This window comes from Tupaia chinensis, unplaced genomic scaffold, assembly GCF_000334495.1.
Source record: "Tupaia chinensis unplaced genomic scaffold, TupChi_1.0 Scaffold000028_1, whole genome shotgun sequence".
Classification (NCBI taxonomy): Eukaryota; Metazoa; Chordata; class Mammalia; order Scandentia; family Tupaiidae; genus Tupaia; species Tupaia belangeri.
Window position 1 is genome coordinate 3,115,667 of NW_006159458.1, and position 24,669 is coordinate 3,140,335.

The 24,669-nt window shown below is 44.7% G+C and overlaps 1 protein-coding gene across 1 annotated transcript in view; it reads right to left on the reverse strand.

Moving 5' to 3' along the window:
- Positions 1–24,663, reverse strand: part of KLHL42 (kelch like family member 42) — a 26,016-nt gene extending 1,353 nt beyond the window's left edge. The window contains exons 1-3 of the mRNA XM_006140255.3: positions 23,744–24,663; positions 6,058–6,251; positions 3–36 (exon numbers count right to left, since the gene is read on the reverse strand). Coding sequence (XP_006140317.1) covers positions 3–36; positions 6,058–6,251; positions 23,744–24,615 — 1,100 coding nt within the window. The 5' untranslated portion in view covers positions 24,616–24,663. The remainder of the gene's footprint in view (positions 1–2; positions 37–6,057; positions 6,252–23,743) is intronic.
- Positions 24,664–24,669: the final 6 nt, after the last annotated feature.

The following is a 24,669-nucleotide window of genomic DNA, read 5'->3' on the forward strand; positions in this document are numbered from 1 at the left end:
CAGAGGGGCAGTACTGCAAAATGTTCATGTTCCGGTCTGAAACAAAGACAGACAGACGCTGAATGAGGACCAGCCACAGTGACACCACTGACTGTCCAGGCTGTCCACGAATGCTCACCTCTCCGTGCGTCATTAGGTGCCAGAGGTACAGAGGTCGGAGGAACAGTGGAAGTGGCTGCCAGGAGACATATCTATCAATACATCCATCAGGCAGGTCTCTCCTGGGAGACGCTCAGGATTGGTCAAGTCAGGGAAATGACAGCTGTGATCTGAACACTGCCCCTCCTCCCTGGTACCCTCATACCTCTGAACCATCAAGTCAATGTGAGAAGCATAAAAGCGTGTGAAAAGCATAAAAGCATAAAAGCCTTAGGGACCAGCAGTTGGCATAATGGCTACGTCACTGGACTCCCATATAGTCGACTGCAGTTCGAGTCCCAGACCCGGTGGCTTAAACTCATGCCAGGCATATGCGCGTATATGCCCAAGATCCTGAGAGGAGAATGAAGGAGAAGGGATTGCGGCCCTGGGGGGTGATTTCTCACTTTCTGTCTCTCTGTCTCTCTCTGTCTTTCTGGCAAGCACATATACCCTACAGCAAAAACCTCTCAAAAAATAAAAATAAAAAAATTAAAAAGAATAAAAGCCTTAGAACTCTCATCAATAGCTACAGAACTGACTACTTAATACAGAAGACAGGCTCAGCCCCCAGAGGGTCTATTCTTGACAGCTGACCCTAAGAAAGGACAAGTGGCAGGGAAGACTCTCCAGGGACTCCCTAGAGAAAAGGACACAGGAGACCAGCAGATGGCATAATGGCTGTCATTAGACTCCCATGTAGTGGACCACGGTTCGAGTCTTGGACCTGGTGGCTTAAATTCATACCAGGTGCGTGTGCATGCATGCCCAAGATCCTGAGAGGAGAATGGAGGAGAAGGGATTGTGGTGTAGCCATCTCCCCTGGGGGATGATTGCTCTCTCTGTCTCTCTCTGTCTCTCTCTCTCTGGCGAGTGCACAAGCCCTATAGCAAAAAAACCTCTCCAAAATAAAAAAGAAAAGGACACAGAGTTGCAAGTCAGGAGGAAGAAAAGAAAGTCATTCCTCTAACAAGCCACAGTCTCTTGGCAATTCTGTTTTCCAGTTGTAATCACACAGAGACACCAGCAAATCTCCTTCCCTCTCCTTCCCTTTCCATTGCACAACAGAAAGTCACTTACTGTGTGGATAAAATCAAAGACTAGATGAAAAGCTGCTCTGGAGGCCAGCAAATGGCATGGTGATTAAGGCACTGGAATCCCACATGGCCAACCATGGTTTGAGGCCTACGCCTGGCAGCTTGCTTTCTCACTTTTTCTCTCTCTCTCTCTCTCATCAAATTAAATAGTAATAATAATAATTAAATTATATAATTTTTTTAAAAAAGAAAGGCTGCTCTAACTTTATTTTTAATTAATAGTTATTTTCTTTAATGAAATGTTGCCTATTCTCTTTTTGAAAAATGCTTGTGAAATTTAGACTATCTAGTTTTGCTTTTCTTTCTTTGTTTTTAAACTGTTTTTTTCTCTTTTAGAAAAGAATAAATGAAATATTTAGCCTCAGCAAGAAAACAAAAAAGTGCTCTGAGCTATCAGAAAGGATGAACTTTCGGTTTGTTGTTATTTTTTAAACACACAACAAAACCTATGGGTGCTGGACACCGCTCAACCTGGGAACTGGCACACAACCGAAGTGTGCAGCGTTCTGACTGCTGCACAGGCCAGGAAGTGAAGGCGGCTCATTTTCACAAGGACTCCTCCCCTCCTCAGGCCTTCTCCTGGAGACAGGGGACCCAGCCACAGCCAGCAATGCTTAAAGAGCTCCCCAGCCAGCTCGGGAACCACTCAAGTACCTCCTGAGGGCAGAGGGAGAGCAAGCCCTGTGTGTGGTCCCTGTGTCTGCTGGTTTGTACTATTACTAGAGATCTAGGGCTCCGGCCTTTCCATGCCCGTCCACCTGAACACTTCTCCGTGTTTCTTTTCACTGTAGCCATCGTGTTAAGCTCGTTCTAGGAGTCTGGTTACTCATCTATCGAAAGGTGCTCCTTAGTAACCTGGCAAACAGGAGGCTCATTCTAGTGAAGCTTCTATGTATTTCTCAGCCCTAAGCTGATGTCCTTTCCAGATCTTCTGTAAAGGTTGTCTCTCCTCACGCCACAAGGACTCAGAGCATGAGGAGGTGGCTTGAGATGGTGGGATGATCTTTTTGTTTTCAGATTTAAAGTTGATTCAGAAGGTTTGACAAATCACCCTTCTTCCCTTTCTGGCTTATATTACTTTCTTTTGTTTGTTTGCTTCATCCATGAGGGAGACCGAGAGAGGCAGAGAGACAGGCATTCCCTAAAAGGGTCTACACACTGCATTCCGCCCCATATCAGCCAGCCCGGATCACAAGGACACACACTTGTGCCCAGTGTGCTCAGAGAGGCCAGCGGCAAAATTCAGGGCCTCACGTGTGGGCCGGTTCCATTAGTACTGCGCCACCACTGGGATCCTCATGACTATTACTTTTTACTGAATTTCTTTTCATTTCTTCGGTGCCTGACAAGGAATTATAATCACCAAATAGTGACCATAAAAATCACAAATTACTTACTAAACTTTAAAAGCCTCACCTCACCTAAGAAGTCAGCAGGCTAAGAACCCAACACTAAGTCCTGGGGCTTTTTTTCCCATAACAATCATGACTACTTGTTTTAAGTAGAGGAAATTATTAGGAGAGCAGGGAAGAGCCCAAGCAGAGAAGGAACAAGGCTTCAGAGTACAAGGACCCGCCCGACTCTCTCCTCTTAGCAAATGCATTTTTCAACCCTTCCACAAACATCCATCCATCCACATCCCAACATGGGCATTTGGCTTAGGGAACTCAGCACGAAATCACAGTGGGTGGCCCGAGTGAAGAAGGTACATGACTAGTGGCTTGTGAAACTACAAAACACACCAGAAGGTTTTCCAGGTCAAATCTAAAGAACACTGGCTCAGCTGGGGTCATGGAAAAACTAGGCAATGTAGCAGCGTCCTCACCAGGCTGCAGCACTGCCTGTCAGTGCTCAGTAGCTGCTGGCTGAAGAGAAGGCGAGGACATGCAAGCCTTATGTCAGCCCATGGGTACGCTCCAGTTACTCAACTAGAGAGGCATCAGAATTCTTAGAAATGTTCATCAACTGGGACCCGCAGATGGCATAATGGTTATGTCACTGGACTCCCACATAGTCGACCACAGTTCGAGTTCCAGAACTAGCAGCTTAAGACACACTGGGCTGGGACAAGCAGTTGGCATAATGGCTATCTCACTGGACTCCCATGTAGTCGATCGTGGTTCAAGTTCCAGACCAGATAGCTTAAATTCACGCCGGGTGCATGCACATACATGACCAAGATCCTGAGAGGAGAATGAAGGAGAAGGGATTGCGGCATGGCCATCCCCCCTGGGGGGCGATTTCTCACTTTCTGTCTCCCTGTCTCTTTCTGTCTCTCTGGCGAGCACATGCGCCCTATAGCAAAAAAACTCTCTTAAAAAAAAAAAAAGAAAGAAAGAAAGAAATTAGTCCCTTGACTAATATTACTTTCCTAATAGACAAGACAGAGAGAAAGGGGTTAGGGTGCACACACATACATAGGTGCTCAGGAAGTGGGGGCCGTAGCTTAACCCGTGGCTTAACCTAGACATAAAAAGTTGACCCCTGGAACCTGAACACCAGTGTTGAACATAAGAGAAATGACTATTAATTCTCATATATTTCTTCAATTATTCATAAAGAAAAGCTGGCCATTATCTCCAGTAGAAAGTCACTAGAGGGGTGTGATGGTTAAGGTGCTGGACTCCCGCATGGCCAACCGTGGTTTGAGTCCTGGACCTGGTAGCTTGCTTTCTCACTTTCTTTCTCTCTCTACCTCTCTTTCTCTCTCTTTGGTCAAAAATAATAATAAGCTAAATAAAATTAAATAATTCTAGAAATTAAAAAAAAGGAAGTCACTAGAGAAGGACTTTGGGAATAGATCCACAGGTGATAAAAAGGTGGATGGGAAAAAGAAAAGTTCCCAGGTCCCAATCCACTTCTTTTTGTCACCACCCTTGCTAAATGCATAAATACACACAGCATCTGCAGTGGTTGAATGGTGGTCCCCAAAAGACAAATCCACCTCCTAATCCCTGAGACTGTGAATGTGAACTTATTTGGGAAAAGGGTCTCTGCAGAGGTAACTAAGTTAAGAAGCTGAAGTTACCTAGGAGGGCCCTATAGCCACTGACAAATGCCTTTATAAGAGAAGAAGAGGGAAAGGGGCACACACACACACACACACACACACACACACACACACAGGATGAGGCCATGTACGGATGGAGGCGGGGACTGGCATAATGCACTCCCTAGCCAAGGAATCCCTGAAGCCACCAGAAGTTGGAAGAAGCATGCAAGAATTTCCTTTGCACCTTCAGAAAGAGCAAGACCTGCTGACATCCTGATTTCTGACTTGCAGTCTCAGAACTGTGAGAAAATATTGGGTTGTCAAGGAAAGTCATGACACGTTTTTGCATTCATGACACGTTTTTGCATAGAAAACTACATCATGACTTTTCTGATGACCCAATACATTACTGCTGTCTTAGGCCACCAAGTTTGTGTTAATTTTCTAAGAGAGATTTTTGCTATATGGCATGTGCACTCACCAGAGAGACAGACAAAAAATGAGAATTCATCCCCCCAGGAGGGATGGCCACACTGCAATCCCTTCTCCTCCAAACTCCTCTCGATCTTGGGCACACATGCACACACGCCCAGAATGAGTTTTAAGCCGCCAGGTCCAGGACTGGAACCGCGGTCAATTATGTGGGAGTCCAGCTATGTAACCATTATACCATCTGCTAGTCCCAATGGGGTCTCTTCATACTCATTATTAGCTAGAGTCATAAAGAGTACTGGGTTACTTCACCACATCATGTATGTCGCTAAAAGTCCTAAGAATCCAGTTATACCTTTACTGGAAGTTCTGGGCTCTGTACAGTCAGCCCAAATGCATCTCCCTGGCTAAGAAATAAGTTAGAATGCCTGCATGCTGGAGAGAGCAGAGAAGGGAAGACACAGTGGGGCATGCTGTGCCTGGTGTCCACCATGGTCTTTCTTACCATGGCCACGCTGTTTCCTGCATGGTCGTGGTAAGAAAGAGGTGATGGAGCACCAGCCTGAGGTGCTTCCTCACCCACTGCAACAACGTAAAGCTTCCTAGAGACATTTTTTTATTTCCAAATTATTTTTAAAGGATTATTTATTTAATTTTAGTTATTCATTCATTTATTTTAATTTGACCAGAGAGAGAGATAGAAAGTGAGAAAGCAAGCCACCAGGTCCAGGACTTGAATTGTGGTCAGTCATGTGGGAGTGTCCAGTGCCTTTGCCACCACGCCACCTGCTGCTCCCCTATTCCAACTTATTAACTACAAAATGCTCAACAAAAATAAGTGTAAAATCCCCTCCCACTGCTGGTCAGGAAAGAAAGCTCTTGAGTCCTATGACATGCGACATGTGAACCACCCCCAAGAACTGGGTTTCCATGATCTTACCTGACCTGTGCATTTCCTGAAGGGAGAAAATGAGAACAAAGCTCTGTAAGGATGCGCTGGCACTGAATCCCAGTGTCAGATGGGGGCAGAGTTGACTTGGAAGGACGGGAGTTGCCCAGATAACACTCCCCTCCAAAGACCTACCCAACCCGAGAGCAGTTCAGGGACCTGAGTAACCTCCACAAGCCAGGCCCGGCCGAGTCACAACTGGCTGGGCTTCCAGAAGATGAAAGGCAATACATATTTCTTCCTCATTCCCCCAACACCACTCACCTTTTCCACTCTCACAAGGTCACTAAAGGCCTTCCTGTCCAACCACAACTGTCAGACAGGGCTCTTCCTTCCAGATGTGTAAATACATAGTATCTAAGGCCTAAAAATCACACTCACATGCCCTCCTGCCTTCCCCAGGCTGTGGAAGCTTACCGCAAATGGGCCACTTCCCTGGACTCGCTTACCTCTAGTCGTGTATCCTCCAATGACATAAATTTTCCCCTTGCACTCACACGCAGAGAACTCGGCCAGGGGATTGGGTAAGGGCGCCACGAAATTCCAGGCATCCTGCTCAGGATTGTAACACTCCACATTAGAAACGGCCTGTCCACCGATGGCATAGAGTTTTGAATTAACAGCCACAAGTTTGAAGTTGGACCTGAAAGAGAGACACAGAGCTCGCGTCACTTCTCATATTTAAGACATGACCGTGTCGTAAAGTGTTACTGAAGCGGTGTGTGAAATTTGCTAGAGATCTGAAGAAAATTAGTTCTCCAAGCTAGGGACCCGTCTGTCTGAGAAAAGAGGAATGCAAAGAGGCCGGCAGGTGGCGTGCTGGTTAAGGCACTAGACTCCCACAAGACCAACTGCGGTTCAAGTCCTAGACTTGGTGGCTGGCTTTCTCACTTTCTCTCTCTCTCTGGTCAAATTTTAAAAATAAAAAAACAATAATAACAAATAAAATTAAATTTGTTTTTTTTTTTGAAAAATAGGAATGGGGGCTGGCAGGTGGCATGATAGTTAAAGGCACTAGACTCCCATATGGCTGACCATAGTTCAAGTCCCAGACCTGGTGGCTTGCTTTCTCACTTTCCCTCTCTTTCTTTCTCTGTCTCTCTCTGATCAAAACTGGAAAATAATAATAAATAAAATAATTCTTTAGAAGAAAGAGAGAGAGAGAGAAATGAAGGGACCAGCGGGTGGCATGGTGGCTAAGGCAGTGGACACTCCCACATGGCCAACCATGGTTCAAGTCCCAAACCTGGTAGCTTGCTTTCTCATTGCCCCTCCCCCCATGTGTCTCTCTCTGGTCAAATTAAAATAAGTGAATGAATAAATAAAAATTAAATAAACAATTATTTTTTTAAAAAAAGACTATAAAATAGCATCTCAAATTTCACTTGTTTTTACAGTTTCTCAGGAATAGCACATTAGCAAAGATCAACTGTTCAAGGTAAGAAATCCTAATTTTATTAGCCTTGAGCCAAGAAACAAAGATACTTTATTGTTTTTGTTTGTTGTGTGTGTGTTTTGGGGAGGTTTTATTAGCTTTTGTGTTTTGTTTTAGTTTTTTGCTATGTACTTCCTGGAAAGACAGAGAGCTGGAAAGTGAGAAATCACTCCCCAAGGGGATGACCATTCAGCAATCACTTCTCCTCCATCATTCTCTCAAGATTTTTGGCATATACACACACATGCCTGGTGTGTTTTTCAAGCTCCTGGGTCTGTAGAGTTGGCCACGTGGGATCCAGCACCTTCACCACACCACCTGCTGACCTGAACCAAAGACACTTTTTATTTTTGTTTGTCTGGTTGGGATTTATTTTGTTTTGTTTTTTTTAAAGAGATTTTTGCTATAGGGTTCATGTACTCACTAGAGAGACAGAGACAGAAAGCAAGAAATCACCCCCCCACCCCACCCCCGGGGAGATGGCCACACCACAATCCCTTCTCCTCCATTCTCCTCTTGGGATCTTGGACATGCACACATACACCTCCAAGACTCGAACCACCAGTGGACTATGTGGGAGTCCAGTGATGTAACCATTACACTATCTGCTGGTCCCATCAAAGACACTTTGTAAACAATAAATACGACCGAAACTGATTGACTAAAAGATATAGAAACACAAGAGATGAGTGTAAATGCCAGATGTGGTGTGTGTGGAAGAGTGGGGTCTGGGGAAGGACATTTGGAGGAGGGATCAAATATCTGTTGAAGATATTTTGATCAACTGGACTGGGGAGAAATGTTCACATATTAAAATGTTCACTTTGTAAGCTAAACAATGTGACTGAATGCATATAAAAGAATAAATAATAATTAAAATAAATAAATAAATAAACTCAATACTTTCCTTCAGAGGCAGGAATAAGTGGAGAAAGAAAAAGCTACCATGTATCTGTCCTCTGTCTTCCTCTGTTCAACGGTTATTTCATTCTTCCGGCTGAGTGGAAAGGCCTGGCCTAGCACTGCCCACACAGACAGGCAGGTGCAGGGATGGCTGCCACCTTTCCCCCGGTACACCTGGCAGGTCCGGGGCCTCCCTGTTCCACCCAAGGGCTCCTTATATATTGCTTCACAACACAGCAGCTAGAGACAGGTCAGCCCTGAACTAATTAATAATATTTTGATCCAGCACTCTTAGAAAATTCATAGATGTTAACTCAACACGTCTTCATTATCAAATGCTCATCTATCAGAATATAAAATAATTTTTTAAATGAAATAAAGATGCTATACCAAGCCCATGTTCAGCATATAACTAACATTGTTTATCAGCTTCAGACACTAGTAAGTCTCATAATATTTGACTTGAAAATCAAGGCAAAATTCCCGTGTTTCCATGTAGCACGGAGCTATGACTCGGTCCCCTGAAAGCCAGGGAGGATACACATTTGGGAGTGGTGGGTCGTTTGCCGAGATACGTGCATCAGCTGCCAGTTTACAAGAGCATGAACAGCAGCAGGAAGCAAGAGGAAAAGGCTGAACCCCAGCTGGAAGACCCCGTTCTAGTCCCACCTCTGCCAATAACCAATTATCTGACCCGTGTCCTAGCACCTCAGGTCTCATCTCTAAAATAAGGGTCACGTCCACCACCAGCGGTTGAGATGATTAAATAGAATGGATTATCAGAAAGTACTATGATTATAATGTCTTAGTTTTCTAGTGTTTGAAATCAAGATGCCATACCAAGTGAATTTGTTTTTAGCTTCTTTCTCTCATTCACGAGAGACAGAGAGAAAGAAAGCCATCTCCAACAGAGTCTTCACAACTGTGGCCCACCCTCAGCCTGAGCCAGCCCAGACCCCAAGCATGCGAGTGCCCAGGGTAGAGAAGGAGGCTTCAGGACACGAACCGGGGACCTTCCCAGTTGTATCAACACTGCACTATCATATTGCCATAGACCAAGTGATTTCAGGGGCCACATCTAACACTTCAACATGATTTCTTCAAAAATAATAATGCCCTGAGAGAGAACAGGAGTAGAGGCCATAGTCCTTTTAATTAAAGTATGTAATAGGTTAAGATGAAGCAGTGAACAAGCAGCCTGTGGATGGTTAATTTTGGGTGTCAACTTGACTGGACTATGGAATACCTAGAAGCCTGGTGAAGCATTACTCTGAGTATGTGGTCAGACGAGCAATTCCAAAAGAGATTCGCACATGATTCTGAGTAGACTAGAGGTGGAAGACTTGCCCTCTGCCCCTAGGCAGACACGACCCAAGAGAGAATAAATCCAGAAGACAATGGGTCTCTTTTGAGACAAAGCAAGATGGATTTCTATTGCCCTCGACGTCAGAGATTAAGGCTTCTCTGCCTTCGGATGACAGGATTTACACCAGCGACCCCCCAGGTTCTCAGGCTTCCAGCATGAACTGTGAATTACATCATCACCTCCCTGCCTCTGAGGTCTTAGGACTTGGACCAATCCACGCTCCCAGCACCCCAGGAGCCCCAGCTTGTAGATGGCCAGTTGTGGGACTTCTCTGCTGACACAACTGCCTGAGTTGATTCCCCCATAAATTCACTCTTGTATACCTATGCACACCTACAGATCTGTCTCCCTGCAGAGCCCAAATACGCAGCCCGTGCCTGACTCCCTATATAAGTGTTCACTAAACACCGACAGTATGACATAGAAAACAGCAGTAGCCACCTACTAGCATGGCTACTAGGATTCTTTTCTAAAAGGTCCTATAATGTTTATATATGAAGTGTTTTCATTTTGTTTTGTTTTTCGAATCAGAGAGTGAATAGAGTACTCTTCATCAAGAGCCTCACACAGCCCATTAAAACGCAGTCAGCCACTCCACTTCTCATGCCAAAAGACCTCACCAGGGTGGCGGTTCCTGGGGGGTCCCTGATTCATATTGCTTACCTTTCCTGCTGCCAGTGGTCCTTACAATCCAACCATGATGCCCTCTCGGGGTGCACAAATTTGGGGAACCAAAGGAAATAAAGCTTGTAAATAAGCACTAAATTTTACTAGCCCACAATTTGTTTTTGCTCCCCAAAGGTACACAGATAGTAAATTTTGTCAGATCAAAAAAGTTTCCAGTATTCATCCAGCATAATCGTTTGTCCTGAGCAAACATGCTAGGGGCTTCTTTTTGAGGCTGAATGAATAGCCAGTTAAAAGTAAACAATTCCAACTCTCCAGACCCCAACATGCTCAAATTCACTTGAAGAGAAACACTTTTTAATACTGAATTTAAGATGAAATTGCCACCTAAAAACAGACCATTTAATAAAGAGGCACACCACTCAGGGCTACGAGTCCAGGCCCACACAGGGAATGCTCAGCTCCACCGCTGAACAGCCACGTGACCGTGGGCAAGTTACTGAATCACACACCCGGGCCTCAGTTTCTCCATCTGCCAAGCGGTTCTCAGGCTTTTGGCATGAGGTTGCTTCTGAGGCCTTGAGACTTGCACTCTGGGAGTCCCGCCTTGCGGCTCGGTTTCCACAGCTGTGAAGTGGGGATCAGAGCACTGACTTCTGGCCCACAGTGGATAACACCTGCAGGAGGAAGTCGCTCCCTGCTGGCATCCTAGGTTGCCTTTGTGTGAGCCTCATTGGGCAGGTGTCTCACTTGTCAACTGCAGCAGAAGCTGGCCTTGATAGACTCCTGAACTCTGTACAAAGAGCTCTCTCACCCACCAATTCTAGCCACTATGCACCTCATTTCAGACTCTCTGCAAATAACTCTTCAAGTCTTCACCTTCTGAATGGTAAAGGTGTGAATCCAGCTATCAACCCACTTTTGTTTCTTTTTAGAGGTTTTTGCCTTAGGAAGCAGGAGGGAGGGAGAGAAGGAGGGAGGAAGAAAGAGAGAAAAAGAGAGTGAAAGGGAAAGTGAGAAATCACTCCCCAGAGGGGATGGCCACCCTGTAATCCCTTCTCCTTCATTCTCCTGGGAACTCAGGACACGCGTGCACATACACACTCCTGGCAAGAGTTTCAAGCCACCAGGTCTGGAATCATGGAAACTACCATGTTTTAAAATGATCATCTTTGGGGCCAGCAGGTGGCATAATGGTTACATCACTGGACTCCCCAGACCCAGCAGCTTGAAAGTCATACCCGGTGCGTGTGCATGCACGTGTGAGCCTAAGATCCTGGGAGGGGAAGGGAAGAGAAGGGATTACAACATGGCTATACCCCGGGGGGATGATTGCTCACTTACAGGAAAAATCTCTCAAAAAAAAAAAAAAGATTATTCTACAGGGTGTTCTTAATATTTACCCTTGACATAGTATGTCTGGAGGGTAAAAAATAATTTTAAAATGAAATAATAAGCAATTTATCATACCTATGTACTTGATCTATTTGCTATAAACAGAAGCAAGTGACAAAAACTAGAAAAGACAGGCGCCAGCAAGTGGCATGGTAGTCGAGGAACTAGAATTCCCACATGGCTGACCACCATTCTATCCTGGACCTGGTGCCTTGCTTTCTCTCTCTCTCTGGCAAACTCATGTGAAAATAATAATAAATAAATAAATAAAATAATTTTTAAAAAAGAAAGAGATTTGATTTATACTTCTCTTTCTTGGAGAGATTTTTGATATAGGGTATGTGCACTCACCAGAGAGACAGAAAGCGAGGAATCACTCACTGGGGGGATGGCCACACCACAATCCCCTCTCCTCCTTTCTCCTATCAGGATTTTGGGCATGAACGTACATTCACCCTGCTTGAGTTTTAAGTCTGGGACTCAAACTGCAGTTGACTATGTGGGAGTCCAGCGATGTAACCATTACGCCACCTGGTGGTCCCTGATTTATACTTATAAGAAATAAAAAGCTTTGGGGCCAGCAAGTGGCATGGCCCTGAGGTGTTGGGCTCCCACATGGCTGACTGTGGTTCGAGTCCTGGACCCAGCAGCTTGAAAATCATGCCAGGTATGTGTGCATGCATGTCCAAAATCACAATGGGAGAATGGAGGAAAAGGGATTGTAACATGGTCATCCTCCCTGGGGGGTGATGTATCACTTTTCTTCTCTCTCTCTCTGTCAGTCAGAAATAGTTGTGTAGTCTGTGAACCATCCAGGTCCTTTGGCCTCCTCTCTCCTCTCTCCTCTCCCTCTATCTGACTTCTACATTTCCCTATTGTTCACCTCTCCTCAGGACTCGGAAGGGGAGAAAGAGAAAGGTTAGGAAACAGGAGTCATAGTTGCTACCTATTGAGAAATTCGAAAAGCAAAAATGCAGCAAAGCAATTTTAAACCACTAGCCAAAATGGGGATTAAATTAAATTAAATGGGGATGGGGGGACAAATCGATATCATTTTCTTTCCTTTGCACTATTTCCAGGCCCACCACCATGTTTACCATAGAACATAAGACTTCTCAAAGGTTTCCTGAATCTAGAAATGCTCTGAAAACGTTCAGCTTGGCTAAGAGAACAAACGACAGCTCAAGAAACACCAAGAGTGACAAATCTGCTGGGGGAGAAGTGTCTGTTATGTCTGTCTCCCACCGTGACGCCCTGACCACACTCGCAGAGCAGAAATACGGGATAATGGCACACATTAGAGGCAGTGAACTACTGCCGGGATGGCGGCCAGCTCCTGCAGTTACTGCTCATGAGGGTGAGGAAGGAAAAGCAGCGAGTTTGCAGTGGCATAGCTTTTACATATGAAGAGTTACTCCCGACGACTCCGACGGCAAATCCACAGGGAGACCATCAGACAGGGCTACACACCTGGACTTCAAAGTCCTCTCCGAGAGAGCTGTGTACTTGGACTGCCATCTTCCAGCAAGTGGACACAGCACTAAACAGTTCATTCTCACTCACTGCTGGTTGCACAGTACTGTTTTCCCCAGGGTACAAAGGGTTTTATAAACTCTCTCAATCCAGGGGCCAGCCCATAACACAACACATAGGAAACTGGATACCACAGGGCCAACTGGAGCTCGAGTCCCCATCCCAGTAGCTAGAAAACTATGCTGGTGTGTGCACATCCTACAGTCCTGATGAAATGGACAACTGAAGGGAAAAAAGACTGCAGCCTGATTGGCACCATCAAGGGGAACTTTCTCTGTGTTTCTGTGCTGTGTGTCTGTCTCTCTTTGTCCCTTTCTCACTCACATATTGACAGGCATTTAAGAAAAAAATCTCTTGGGTCAGCAGGTAGTATGGAGGTTAAGGTGCTGGATCTCACATGGCCAACTCTGTGGTTTGAGTCTTCGACCTGAAGCTTGAAAATCACACTGGGCATGTGAGTGCATGCCCAAAAATCCCAGGAGGAGAATGACAGAGAAGGGTTTGCAGTGTGGTCATTCACCATTTCTCATTTTTCTCTCTCTGTCTCTCTCTGATGAGCACATGCGCCCTATGACAAACTTAATTTAAAAAAAAAAAAAACTAATCTTAGGGTTCTACATACTAAAGATTCCGTTATTTAAGATTCTGGACCACTGCACTATTCAGTCCCTGTAGAAAATGATGCTCTGCATTTGACCTGTTACTGTTTGTGGCTCCCAAAATTCACGTGTTAAGATTTGGTTTTAAGATTTGACTTCTTAGGGCTGGCAGTGTGTGCACATCCTACAGTCCTGATGAAATGGACAACTGAAGGGAAAAAAGACTGCAGCCTGATTGGCACCATCAAGGGGAACTTTCTCTGTGTTTCTGTGCTGTGTGTCTGTCTCTTTGTCCCTTTCTCACTCACATATTGACAGGCATTTAAGAAAAAAATCTCTTGGGTCAGCAGGTAGTATGGAGGTTAAGGTGCTGGATCTCACATGGCCAACTCTGTGGTTTGAGTCTTCGACCTGAAGCTTGAAAATCACACTGGGCATGTGAGTGCATGCCCAAAAATCCCAGGAGGAGAATGACAGAGAAGGGTTTGCAGTGTGGTCATTCACCATTTCTCATTTTTCTCTCTCTGTCTCTCTCTGATGAGCACATGCGCCCTATGACAAACTTAATTTTAAAAAAAAAAAAACTAATCTTAGGGTTCTACATACTAAAGATTCCGTTATTTAAGATTCTGGACCACTGCACTATTCAGTCCCTGTAGAAAATGATGCTCTGCATTTGACCTGTTACTGTTTGTGGCTCCCAAAATTCACGTGTTAAGATTTGGTTTTAAGATTTGACTTCTTAGGGCTGGCAGTGCTTTGGTGGTTAAGGCACTGGATTCCCACATGACCAACCGTGGTATGAGTCCTGGACCTGGTGGCTTGCCTTCTTGCTTTCCTTTTCTCTCTTCCCCTTTCTCTCTCTCTCTGGTCAAATTAAAAATAACAACAAATTGAATCAAATTAATAAATAACTCTTTAAACAAAAAAGATTTGACTATTTTGTTTTTGTTTTTTTAGAGAGAGATTTTTGCTACAGGGTACATGCGCTCACTGGAGAGACAGAGACAGAAAGTGAGAAATGACTCCCCAGGGTGGGATGGCCACTCCACAATTCCTTCTCCATTCTCCTCTTGGGATCCTGGGCACATACACATACGTGCCGGATGTGAGCTTCAAGTTGCTGGATCCAGGACTCATACAGCAGTTGACTACACGGGAGTCCAGAGACATAACCATTACACCATCTGCTGATGCCAAGATTTGACTTCTTTTATTTATTTACTTATTTTGGAGAGGTTTTTGCTATAGGGCACGTGCACTTGCCAGAGAGACAGCAAGAGACAGAGAGACAGAAAGTGAGAAATCACCCCCCAGGGGGGATGACCATGGCGCAATCTCTTCTCCTCCATTCTCCTCTCGGGATCTTGGGTATGCACGCACATGCGCTGGCATGAATTTAATCCACCAGGTCTGGGACTCGAACCATGGTTGACTACATGGGAGTCCAGTGTCACAGCCACTACGCCAACTGCTGGTCCTAAGATTTGACTTCTTAAGAGGAAACTTATAACCTTCACAGTGTGGAAACACGGGGCCTTTGGGAGTGACCAAGTGACTATGGTGGGGCCCCTGTGACTGTGTTCCGCTGGGTCTATACAGAGAGGAAATGAGAGCAGAGACACAACAAAGGGTGACACAGAGAGATGTGTTCTCTCATGATGTGGTCGATGTGACACCTGGAGGGTCTTGGGATGCCACCAACAGAACACTTACCAGGTGTTGACCCCTGGCCCTCCAATGATGAGGTGAACAAACCTCTGCTATGTTAATCTCCCAGACTTGGGTATTTTCTGTGATTAGCAACACAGCAGACTAGAACAACTTCTTCATTAAAGCAAAAGACAGTACAGTATGGACACATCCCCAAGGCGGTCCCTGTCAGCTGTGAAGCTAGGCAGATGGGAAACGCTTTGTAGTGAGATACCAAAGCCTGCCTTTCTTATTCACGATTCCAATCTCTCCCACTGCAGAATTGTTCTAGGTTTCGTTTTTACTTTTTTCGTCACCTAAACTCAGTTTTAAACTCCTTGAGGGCAGGAACCATGTCATCTGTTTCTATATAACCAATCGTGACTAGAAAAATGCTGGGCTTAAAGGATGTGGAGAAGCTGAGGCACACAGGCTAAAACTGTGAAATGCAGTAGAGTGCCATGAAATATCTGTGCGCTACTTCTTGAGGAGAAGTAATTCTTTCCTGTACTTTTGTTTTAGTTTTTGCTATAGAGTGTGTGTACTCACCAGAGAGAGAGAGAGAAAGAAAGAGGGAGAGAGAGAGAAGTGAGAAATCATCCCCCAGGGGGCTGGCCACAGTGCAATCCCTTCTCCAGTTTCTTCTTGGGACTCTGGACACACATGCACATGCACCCAGGATGATTCTCAAGCTGCTGAATCCGGGACTCGAACTGCACAGTCAGCCATGTGGGATCCAGTGTCCCCAGTCTCTATGTACCTGCTGGTCCAGCAGGAAATAATTTTTTAAAAAATTTTTCTTCATTGAGGCCGGCAGATGGTGTGGTGGTTAAGGGTGATGGACTCCCACACGCAGTTTGAGTCCCAGACCTGGCATCTTGGTTTCTCACTTTCCCTCTCTCTTGCTCTCGCTCTATCCTTCTCTGTTCAAATTAAAATAAATGAATAAAGTTAAATAAAATAATTCTTTAAAAAAAAGATGTCATCCTCAAGATGACTGTGATTATAGAAATACTGTATAAAGACTTAAAAAAAATTTTTTTTCTTCATGAAGATGGTCACAAATGTGTTAAGAATTTAAATGGTAACAACTACTCATTTGGCTACTGTAAATATTACACACTCTTGAGCGATTTACTTTTGCTAACTTTTCTGTGCCACACTTGTTGCCTCTGTAAAATGGGAACCTGTCTAAAACAGTCCCTGTGAAGAATAAGTGAGAGTACACAAAGCTACAAACCCAGTGCACAGGTAAGAGCTCAACTAAATGCTAGCTATTGTTATTACTCAGACTGTTACAAGGTAAAAATATCTACTATAATGTTACATATTAAAAGGGGAATATAAAGTTATATATCCACATTTATTACAGTAATATAAAAATGTACTCCAGGGGCCAGTAGATGATGTAGCAGTTACATTGCTGGGGCCCCACATGGTCGACTGCAGTTCGAGTCCTGGACCTAGTGGTTTGAAAATCATGCCGAGCACGTGTGCATGCATGCCCAAGATCCCAGGAGGAGAACGGAGGAGAAGGGATTGCAGCATGGCCATCCCCCCTAGGAGGCAATTACTCGCTTTCCCTCTCACTGTTTCTGTTACTCTCTACTCAGCAAGCACATGTACCCTAAAGCAAAAACCTCTAAAAAAATCCACTATTTAAAAAAATACCCACTGGCCCAGACACTTTGCAATGCTAGAGGCCATGTGGAAGTTCAGGGTTCAGTTCTCTGGTCAAGCTCAACACACCAGGCACATGCACATACACCAGTGCGCTGGCAGAGAAAGGCTGGGGGAAAGGTACCACAGCATAAAACCACACTGGGAGTGCTTCTCCCTGTTTCTCTGTTGCTCTCATTTAAAAAATTGTTTTTTCAAATCACGTATTGGGGACCAGCAGATGGCGTAATAATTACATCACTGGACTCCCATGTAGTCAACTGTCGTTCAAATCCTAGTTCTGGTGGCTTAAACCTCACTTCAGGCACATGTGCATGCATGCCCAAAATCCCAAGAGGAGGATGGAGAAGGGGCCATGGTAGTGGCAGGAATATATACTTAAGCACTGAATAAATTATAGTCCCTGATCAGATGTGAGAAAGACAACATAAGCAGAGAATTTCAATTCAAGGTGGAGAAAGTGCATGAGACCCTAGAAGAGCCCAGAGTTGGAATATCTGACCAAACTGAGGGTTCAAGAAGAAACTTCTGCTAGAGATGACATCAGACCTACTGTCTGACCTGCTAGAAAAGATGTGGGAGGGAGATAAAGAAGGTGCAAGTTCCAATACAGCATCAGTAACCACTGAGAAACATAATGTAAAGTGTAATCACTGTAGAAAAACAATGATCACAACTACAAAGTATCTCAGAAGAATTCTAAATAATACACAGACCAGATGAAGATAATAAAAGAAACCTTATCTGAAGGACAGAAAGACCTAAATACTTGAAGAAAGTAACCATTTTTCTAGCTACGGAGAAAATTGTGAATTCCCCTCTAAAATTCTAAAAATGTAATAGCAACTGAAATCTTTACAGGATTTGACAAACTGATTTCTAGAGTTTATCTGAAGGAGAAAAATGTGTAAAAATGAGCCAAGAGATTTTAAAGCAAAACACAGAAGAAAAGAGAGTTTTACCAGGCAATAAAATATATTACTAAGCACAATAATTTTTAAAATGTGTTATTGGGGGGCCAGAGGTGGTGTGGTGGTTAAGAGCGCTGGATTCCCACATGGCCAACCACGGTCAAGTCCCGGACCTGGAGGCTTACTTCCTCACTTTTCCTCTTTCTCACTCCATCCCTTTCTGGTCTAATTAAAAATAAATAAACAAATAAATAAAATAAAGTTGAATAAAATAATTATTTTTTTAAAATGCTGACAAGTGGCAGGGTGGGCTCCCACATGGCCAACTGCAGTTCGAGTCCCGGATCTGGCAGCTTGCTTTCTCACTTTCTTCCTCTTTCTGTCTCTGTCTCTCTTGGGTCAAATTAAACAGTAATAATAATAGATAAAATTAAATAATTATTTTAAAATAAAAATGTATTACTGATGCAAAATGGATAATCTCCGATTTAGAAACAGGAAAATTAGCATATAATAACTGATTTTGCAAATCACGGTAAGAAAGATTGGGGACTACTAGGATATTAGGGAAATAATATTATAAACATTCATTATACTTTATATGAAAATAAATCCCAAACAGATTCACATATAAATATAAAAAGGCAAACTGTAAAAGTAATAGAATATTATACAAATGAGTATTTTTATATTCTTGGCTTGAAGAAATCTTTCCTATACAAGATACAAAACCCATAGAACATACATGATAAATCCAGCTACAAAAGAAGACAGACAGACAGACAATTTCTTCCTACAAGGACTGTAAACCTGAAGTCCAAAACTAGTAGCTCACAAGGCCAGTGCTGGGCAGTGTTTTGTTTGGTCTACAAGGTTTTTGTCATTGATGATTATTTTTTTGAAATGGAGTAAGTTGCTAACATTGAAAAACTGTTTATTTTGAAATCTGGCAGTACCATTTCCTCACTTACATCGGGAAGAACCAGCTATGGCTGAGATGGGGACCCTCTTTCTTGGGTAGTAGTTCTCTGACTCGTCAAAACTCACACTCACCCCTCCACTCACTGACTCTACCTGCCTGCTCACTCTGGAACTTTACTTTTGAAGTCTCAGAAAAAAAACTAAATATATATAGGCACAGGGCCAGCAGGTGACATGGAAGTTGGGGCACTGGATCCCCCATGGCCAGCTGTGCAGTTTGAGTCCCAGACCCGACAGCTTGAGAACCGCATCAGGCATGTATGTGTGGGCACCCAAAATCCTGAGAGGAGACTGGAAGAGAGGGGATTGTGGCATGGCCGTTCCCCCTGGAAAGGTGATCTCTCTCTCTCTCTCTCTCTCTCTCTCTCTGTAAAGGAAAAAAAAAAACAGGCCAGCAGGTGGCATGATGGTTAAAGTGCTGGACTCCCACATGGCCAACAGTGGTTCAAGTCCTGGACCTGGTGGCTTGCCTTCTCACTTTCCCTCCCTCTCTCTCTATCTCAGTCTCTCTCTGATCAAATTGAAATACAATAATAATAAATAAAGTTAAAATAAATAATTCTTTTTTAAAAAAGCATGGAAAAACAAATGCAACCTTGTATAATAGACAAGAGATTAATATCTGTCTACATAGATAGAACTTCTAAAGTGACTATGAAAAAGATAAGCAATCTTTTTAAAATTGAAAAGATAAGTTACAAAAGAAATACAAATGGCCAATGAACAAAAAATGTGTAATATTGCATGTGCCCTATAGTGAAAATTTAAAAAATTTTAAAAACTTTTCTCTTTTCTTGTTAATTGCCGTTACAAAAGAAATACAAATGGCCAATGAACAAAAAATGTGTAATATTGCATGTGCCCTATAGTGAAAATTTAAAAATTTTTAAAAAGTTTTCAGAGGGTGCATGTGCTCACCAGAGACAGAGAAACAGAGAAAGAGAGTGAGAGAAAATCACATCAGTGTGTTTGCCTCTTATGGGGAGGGAGGGGTAATTATTACTTTATTTTGGCAAGAGTATAGGAAACTGGAAAGCTCGAACACTGGCCATTTTTGTTTGTTTGTTTTGTTTGTTTGTTTGTTTGTTTTTTTGAGAGGTTTCTGCTATAGGGTGCGTGTGCTTGCCAGAAAAACAAAGAGAGACAGAGAGACAGAAAGTGAGAAATTGCCTCCCAGGGGGGTTGGCCACACCGCAATCCCTTCTCCTCCATTCTGCTCTCGGGATCTTGGGCATGCACGTACACGCGCCTAGCATGAGTTTAAGCCGCCAGGTCCGGGACTTGAACCGCAGTTGACTACATGGGAGTCCAGTGACATAGCCATTACGCCAACTGCTGGTCCCATTGAACGCTGTCGACAGAGGACAAAATTAGAACTATTTTTTTATGGCAACCTGGAAGGAGCTACCAATATGTTAAATGTACATACACTTTGCCCGACCTGTCAAGGGATTCCAGGAATCTGACATATGGAACTAACTCGCATATGTCTACTACCATACACAAACATATACCAAAATGTTCAATACAGCATTGTTTATAAAGGCAAATGGAAGCAACCTCACGCTCATCAATGAGGGAAACACTAATTACATTACGGTACGTCCATAGGCTAGAATGCTACACAGTCATTAACAAGAGGGAGATATACCTACATTTGATGACACAGGAAACACTCTCGGATACAGTATACTGTCAAATAGGCATACCAAGTGCCAGATCAGCATGTGACCTGCTGGTTAAGGTGGCTGGATCCCACATGGTTCACTGATGACTCAAGTATGAACCCAGAGACTTGAGAACCATATCAGGCACATGTGCATCCATGTGCATGTCCAAAATCCTGACAAGAGGGAGAAATGGAGAAGGGATTATGGCATGACCATTCCCCATATGGGGAGCTTTCTTGCTTTCCCTCTCCCCCCACCCACCCCCATTCTGTCTCTCTAGCCAATGCATGTGCCTTCTGGTCAAAATAAAAAAAGATAAAATGCTGCAATAATTAGTATAACCTAATCAATTTTAGAGTAAAAAAATAAATATATACAAGGTGATATACAACCCTGTGTGTACATGAACACATCATGCATTTTCCTCCATAACCACTATCAACATACTTATACTTCTCGGGTTGGCCCATAATGCAGAAGTGCTATGCATAGAAAGCCAGACTCCTCATGGCCAACCACAGTTAGGATTGTAGTTCTGGTGGATTGAAAAACATGCCAGGCACATGTCCACGCACACCCAAATCCAGGAAGGGATGGCGAAATGGAAAAGAGATTGCTGCACAGCCACGTTCCATTAGGGAGGTGCCTCCTCCTCCTTTCTCTCTCTGGCACATACACATGCCAACTAGTGATTTAAAAAAATTAAAAATAAAAGCACAACAATTATATTCCTAATATATATCATTTAAAAATATAAAGGGTCGGGGCCAGCAGGTGGCCTGGTGGTTAAGGTGCCGGACTTCTCACATGGTCAACCGTGGCCCAAGTCCTGGAGTTGGTGGCTTGCTTTCTCACTCTCCCACTCTCACAGTCTTTCTCTGGCAAAACTCATGTGAAAAAATCAATAAATAAATAAATAAATAAAATAAGTCTTTAAAAAATAAAGAGTCATCATTTATGAAGTATACCATGTTCATTGAGGCTCTTTTTTTCCCCCATAGTTGCTTTGAGTCATTTGCAGTTTTTCTTTTCCTTTTTTTTAAAATGTTATTTCCTCGTGGTAAAATATGCATAACACAAAACTCGCAGTATTAACTATTTTGCAGTTTTTCTAAGAAGCATGTATTCATACGTCACTTGAATACTTTGTTTGTTTGTTTGCTAAAAGCACAAAAAGGGCATTCTTAGGAAAAAGACAGGGCTGGCCCATAGCACAGTGGTTAGGCCCTGCATAAAGGAAGCCAAATCCCACATGACTGACTAGGATTCAAGTCCCAGGGGAGGATGACTGGAGGAAAAAGAACTGTAGAACCAGGCCCCACCAAGGAGTGTTCTCATTCTTTCTCTTTTCTTAAATCTCCAGTAGACAAAGAGTACTAAGGATTTGTGTAAGGAAAAAGAACTCTATGAGATGTTGTATTAGAGTTGGAGAGCCAAGGGTGGCAATGTTGAGCACATGTGGTTATGGAGGAAAATGCACATCATGATCTAGTTGATGTATCTAGAGACATATCGAAGAGGTGACAGACAGCCCATGACAGAGAGGTGGCAGAGAGTCATCCCTAATCTGAGCACCAGCCATAACCACTGAATGCCCCTTTGTTGCATCAGTGAAAGTGGCTTAGAAATTGTTTAAAAATATCAATCACTTCTGATACCAAATTTTAAAGAGGATATCATCTCACTGATGTCAGTAGTACACTGAGAAGGGGCTGGAAGAAACATGCCGTCCCGTAGTTATTGGTCTCCTGGAGGGAACAGGAGTAAAAGTCTTTCTGCTTCTTCATTGTCTTCCATTTTTCCAATTTCTATAACTGTATTATTATCATTATTATTATTTTTTGGAGAGGTTTTTGCTATAGGCCTCATGCGCTCGCCAAAAAGACAGAGAAAGACACAGAGAGAGAAATCACCCCCTGGGGGGCTGGCCATGCCACAATCCCTTCTCCTCCATTCTCCTCTCAGGATCTTGGGCACACACACACGCACAAGCGCCTGGCCTAAGTTTAAGCAACCAGGTCCGGGACTCAAACCGTAGTCGGCTACATATGGGAGTCCAGCAACATAGCCATTACGCCAACTGCTGGTCCCTAACTGTATTATTTTTATCACCAAAAAAAGTACCTCTTCCAAAATAAATTTTGTATCACAGGAGAAATAAAGCCAGGGTTACGCAAATAATCCCATGCCTAGGGGAACCTGCAAGGCAAGTTAAAATGTGTAAAGGACTCCTCAATACCTTTATGAGCTTCTTTGCTCACTTGAGAGTCCCTAACTCTTTATTCCACCCACCAGAGCAGGGACCATAGAGGGACCTGAGGTAGACGGGAAGAAAAGGCATTCTTGTCCCATCCTGAGCTGCTTTGACTCTTCTCAGATCTGAATGGCCCTGAGGCACCTTTGGCCCTACCATTTTTATTTTCTATCATCTCTTTTTTTGTTTATAAGATGGATGGAAATAGTTGTCTCTCTTTTTCTAAAAAAATTTGTCTTGTGTGCTTGCCAGGGAGAGACAGAGAGCTAGAGACAGAAGGAGAGGGAGAAAGCACACCCTCCCACCCCACCCGGGGCCTGTTCACTCTAGGTTCTTTTTTCTCCATTTCTCCCCCTGTTGGGATTTAGGGCACACACACATATGCCCCTGAGTGTTTTTCAAGCCGCTGGGGCCAGAATTCCAACCAGGGGCAACGTTTCCATGAGAGCCCACCCCCTCAACCACCAGGACACAGGCAGCCTAGAAATATTTCAGTTCTGGAGTTGACCACTGCCAGCCTCAAGCCTTGGGTCAATGATGATAGCTATCTGGGAAGAAAGAAGCAAAAGACAAACAAATAAAGGCAATCTTCTCCAGTAACTATGAATAACTTGCTCATGATGAGCCACTGATCACAAATTGGTACCCCAATGTGGAAGGCTTCGAAGTCAGTAACAACAAAACCCCAGAGTCTCAGGGTACTGTTAGTGTGTCATTATAATCAAGGACCCATCCCAAAAACAAAAATGTGAAAATTGGTAAAAATTAAAGAGCAATTTTCTTCTCAAATATCCTGTTAGGAAATCACAACATCCTTTCTCCACTAGGATGAGGCAAAGAAAGCAGTTTTGACTCAAGGCACACTACCCGCGAGGGAACTAAGCCAGCTGACGTCACTGGGATGGCGTCCTCCTTGCAAGTTCTTATTGATTGGGAACTTTGCCACAGTCAAGACCAGCAGCACCCCTAAAGATATCATTTCCACCTCGGGATAACCTCGTGAGGCTGCTCAGGACACACTGGGGGAATGAATGAATGAGTGAACAAGTGAATGAATGGGACAGCAGCAGCGCTCTGCCGGAGCCTTACCGCTTCTGGTTCATGGAGGCCACCTGGAGCCACTCGTTGGTGATGGGGTTGTACGAATGCGCAGCGGAGATCTCCTGGCTCGTGATCCTGTACCCACCCACTATGAAGAGGTAGTTGTCCAGGATGGCGGAGCCATAACCCCTGACATTCACCAGGTCAGGAGGAAGGTTGTTAGCCAGCGGGAACCAACGCTCAGTCATCTCCTCGTACCTGAGCATGGACGGAGGCTCTCCCTGGTAGGGATGCGGGGCCAGGGGTCCCCCCAAGAAGTCTCCCAGGGCCACCAGGACAGGAGTCCCAGTCATTCGGGATTCCCTCAGCCTCTGCTTCAGGCTGACGTCCCCTGGGGCTGGGGGCGGAGACCCCAGCAGGTGGAACTGAGGCTTGCACAGCACCTCGTGGAAGTGGACGACCATGAAGCGCAGGCAGGCCTCCTGCAGGTCAGGCAGCCCGTACACCTGCGCCAGGCGGTACAGCTCCAGGCAGTTGTTGAGCCGCACCTGGGACAGCAGCAGCTGCAGCAGGGAGGTGACCTGCAGGAAGGAGGCCGCTTCCACCAGCTCGGACAGCAGGCTCACCTCGTCCATCTCCTCCTCCTCCTCCACGCCCCCGCCTTTGTCCCCCCGCGGGCCCAGGAGCCAGCCCTCGCGGGCCCCGCCGGCGTTGATGAAGTCCAGCACCAGCCGCAGGCCCGGCGCGCTGAGGCCGCGCAGCTGCTGCACCTCCGGGCCGCCGGCCTCCTGGCTCAGGGCCTCGCGCATGCCGGAGCGGTAGAGGGCGCGGAAGTAGTCGCTCTGCTCGATGAGCTTCCTCTTGCTCACAGGGTAGCAGCGGCCCTCCAGGCGGATCTGCACCATCTCCTCCGCCGACATGGCTGAGGGCCCGGGGGCCGAGGGGCTGCCCGCCAGCTCTGCGCGCTCGCCTCC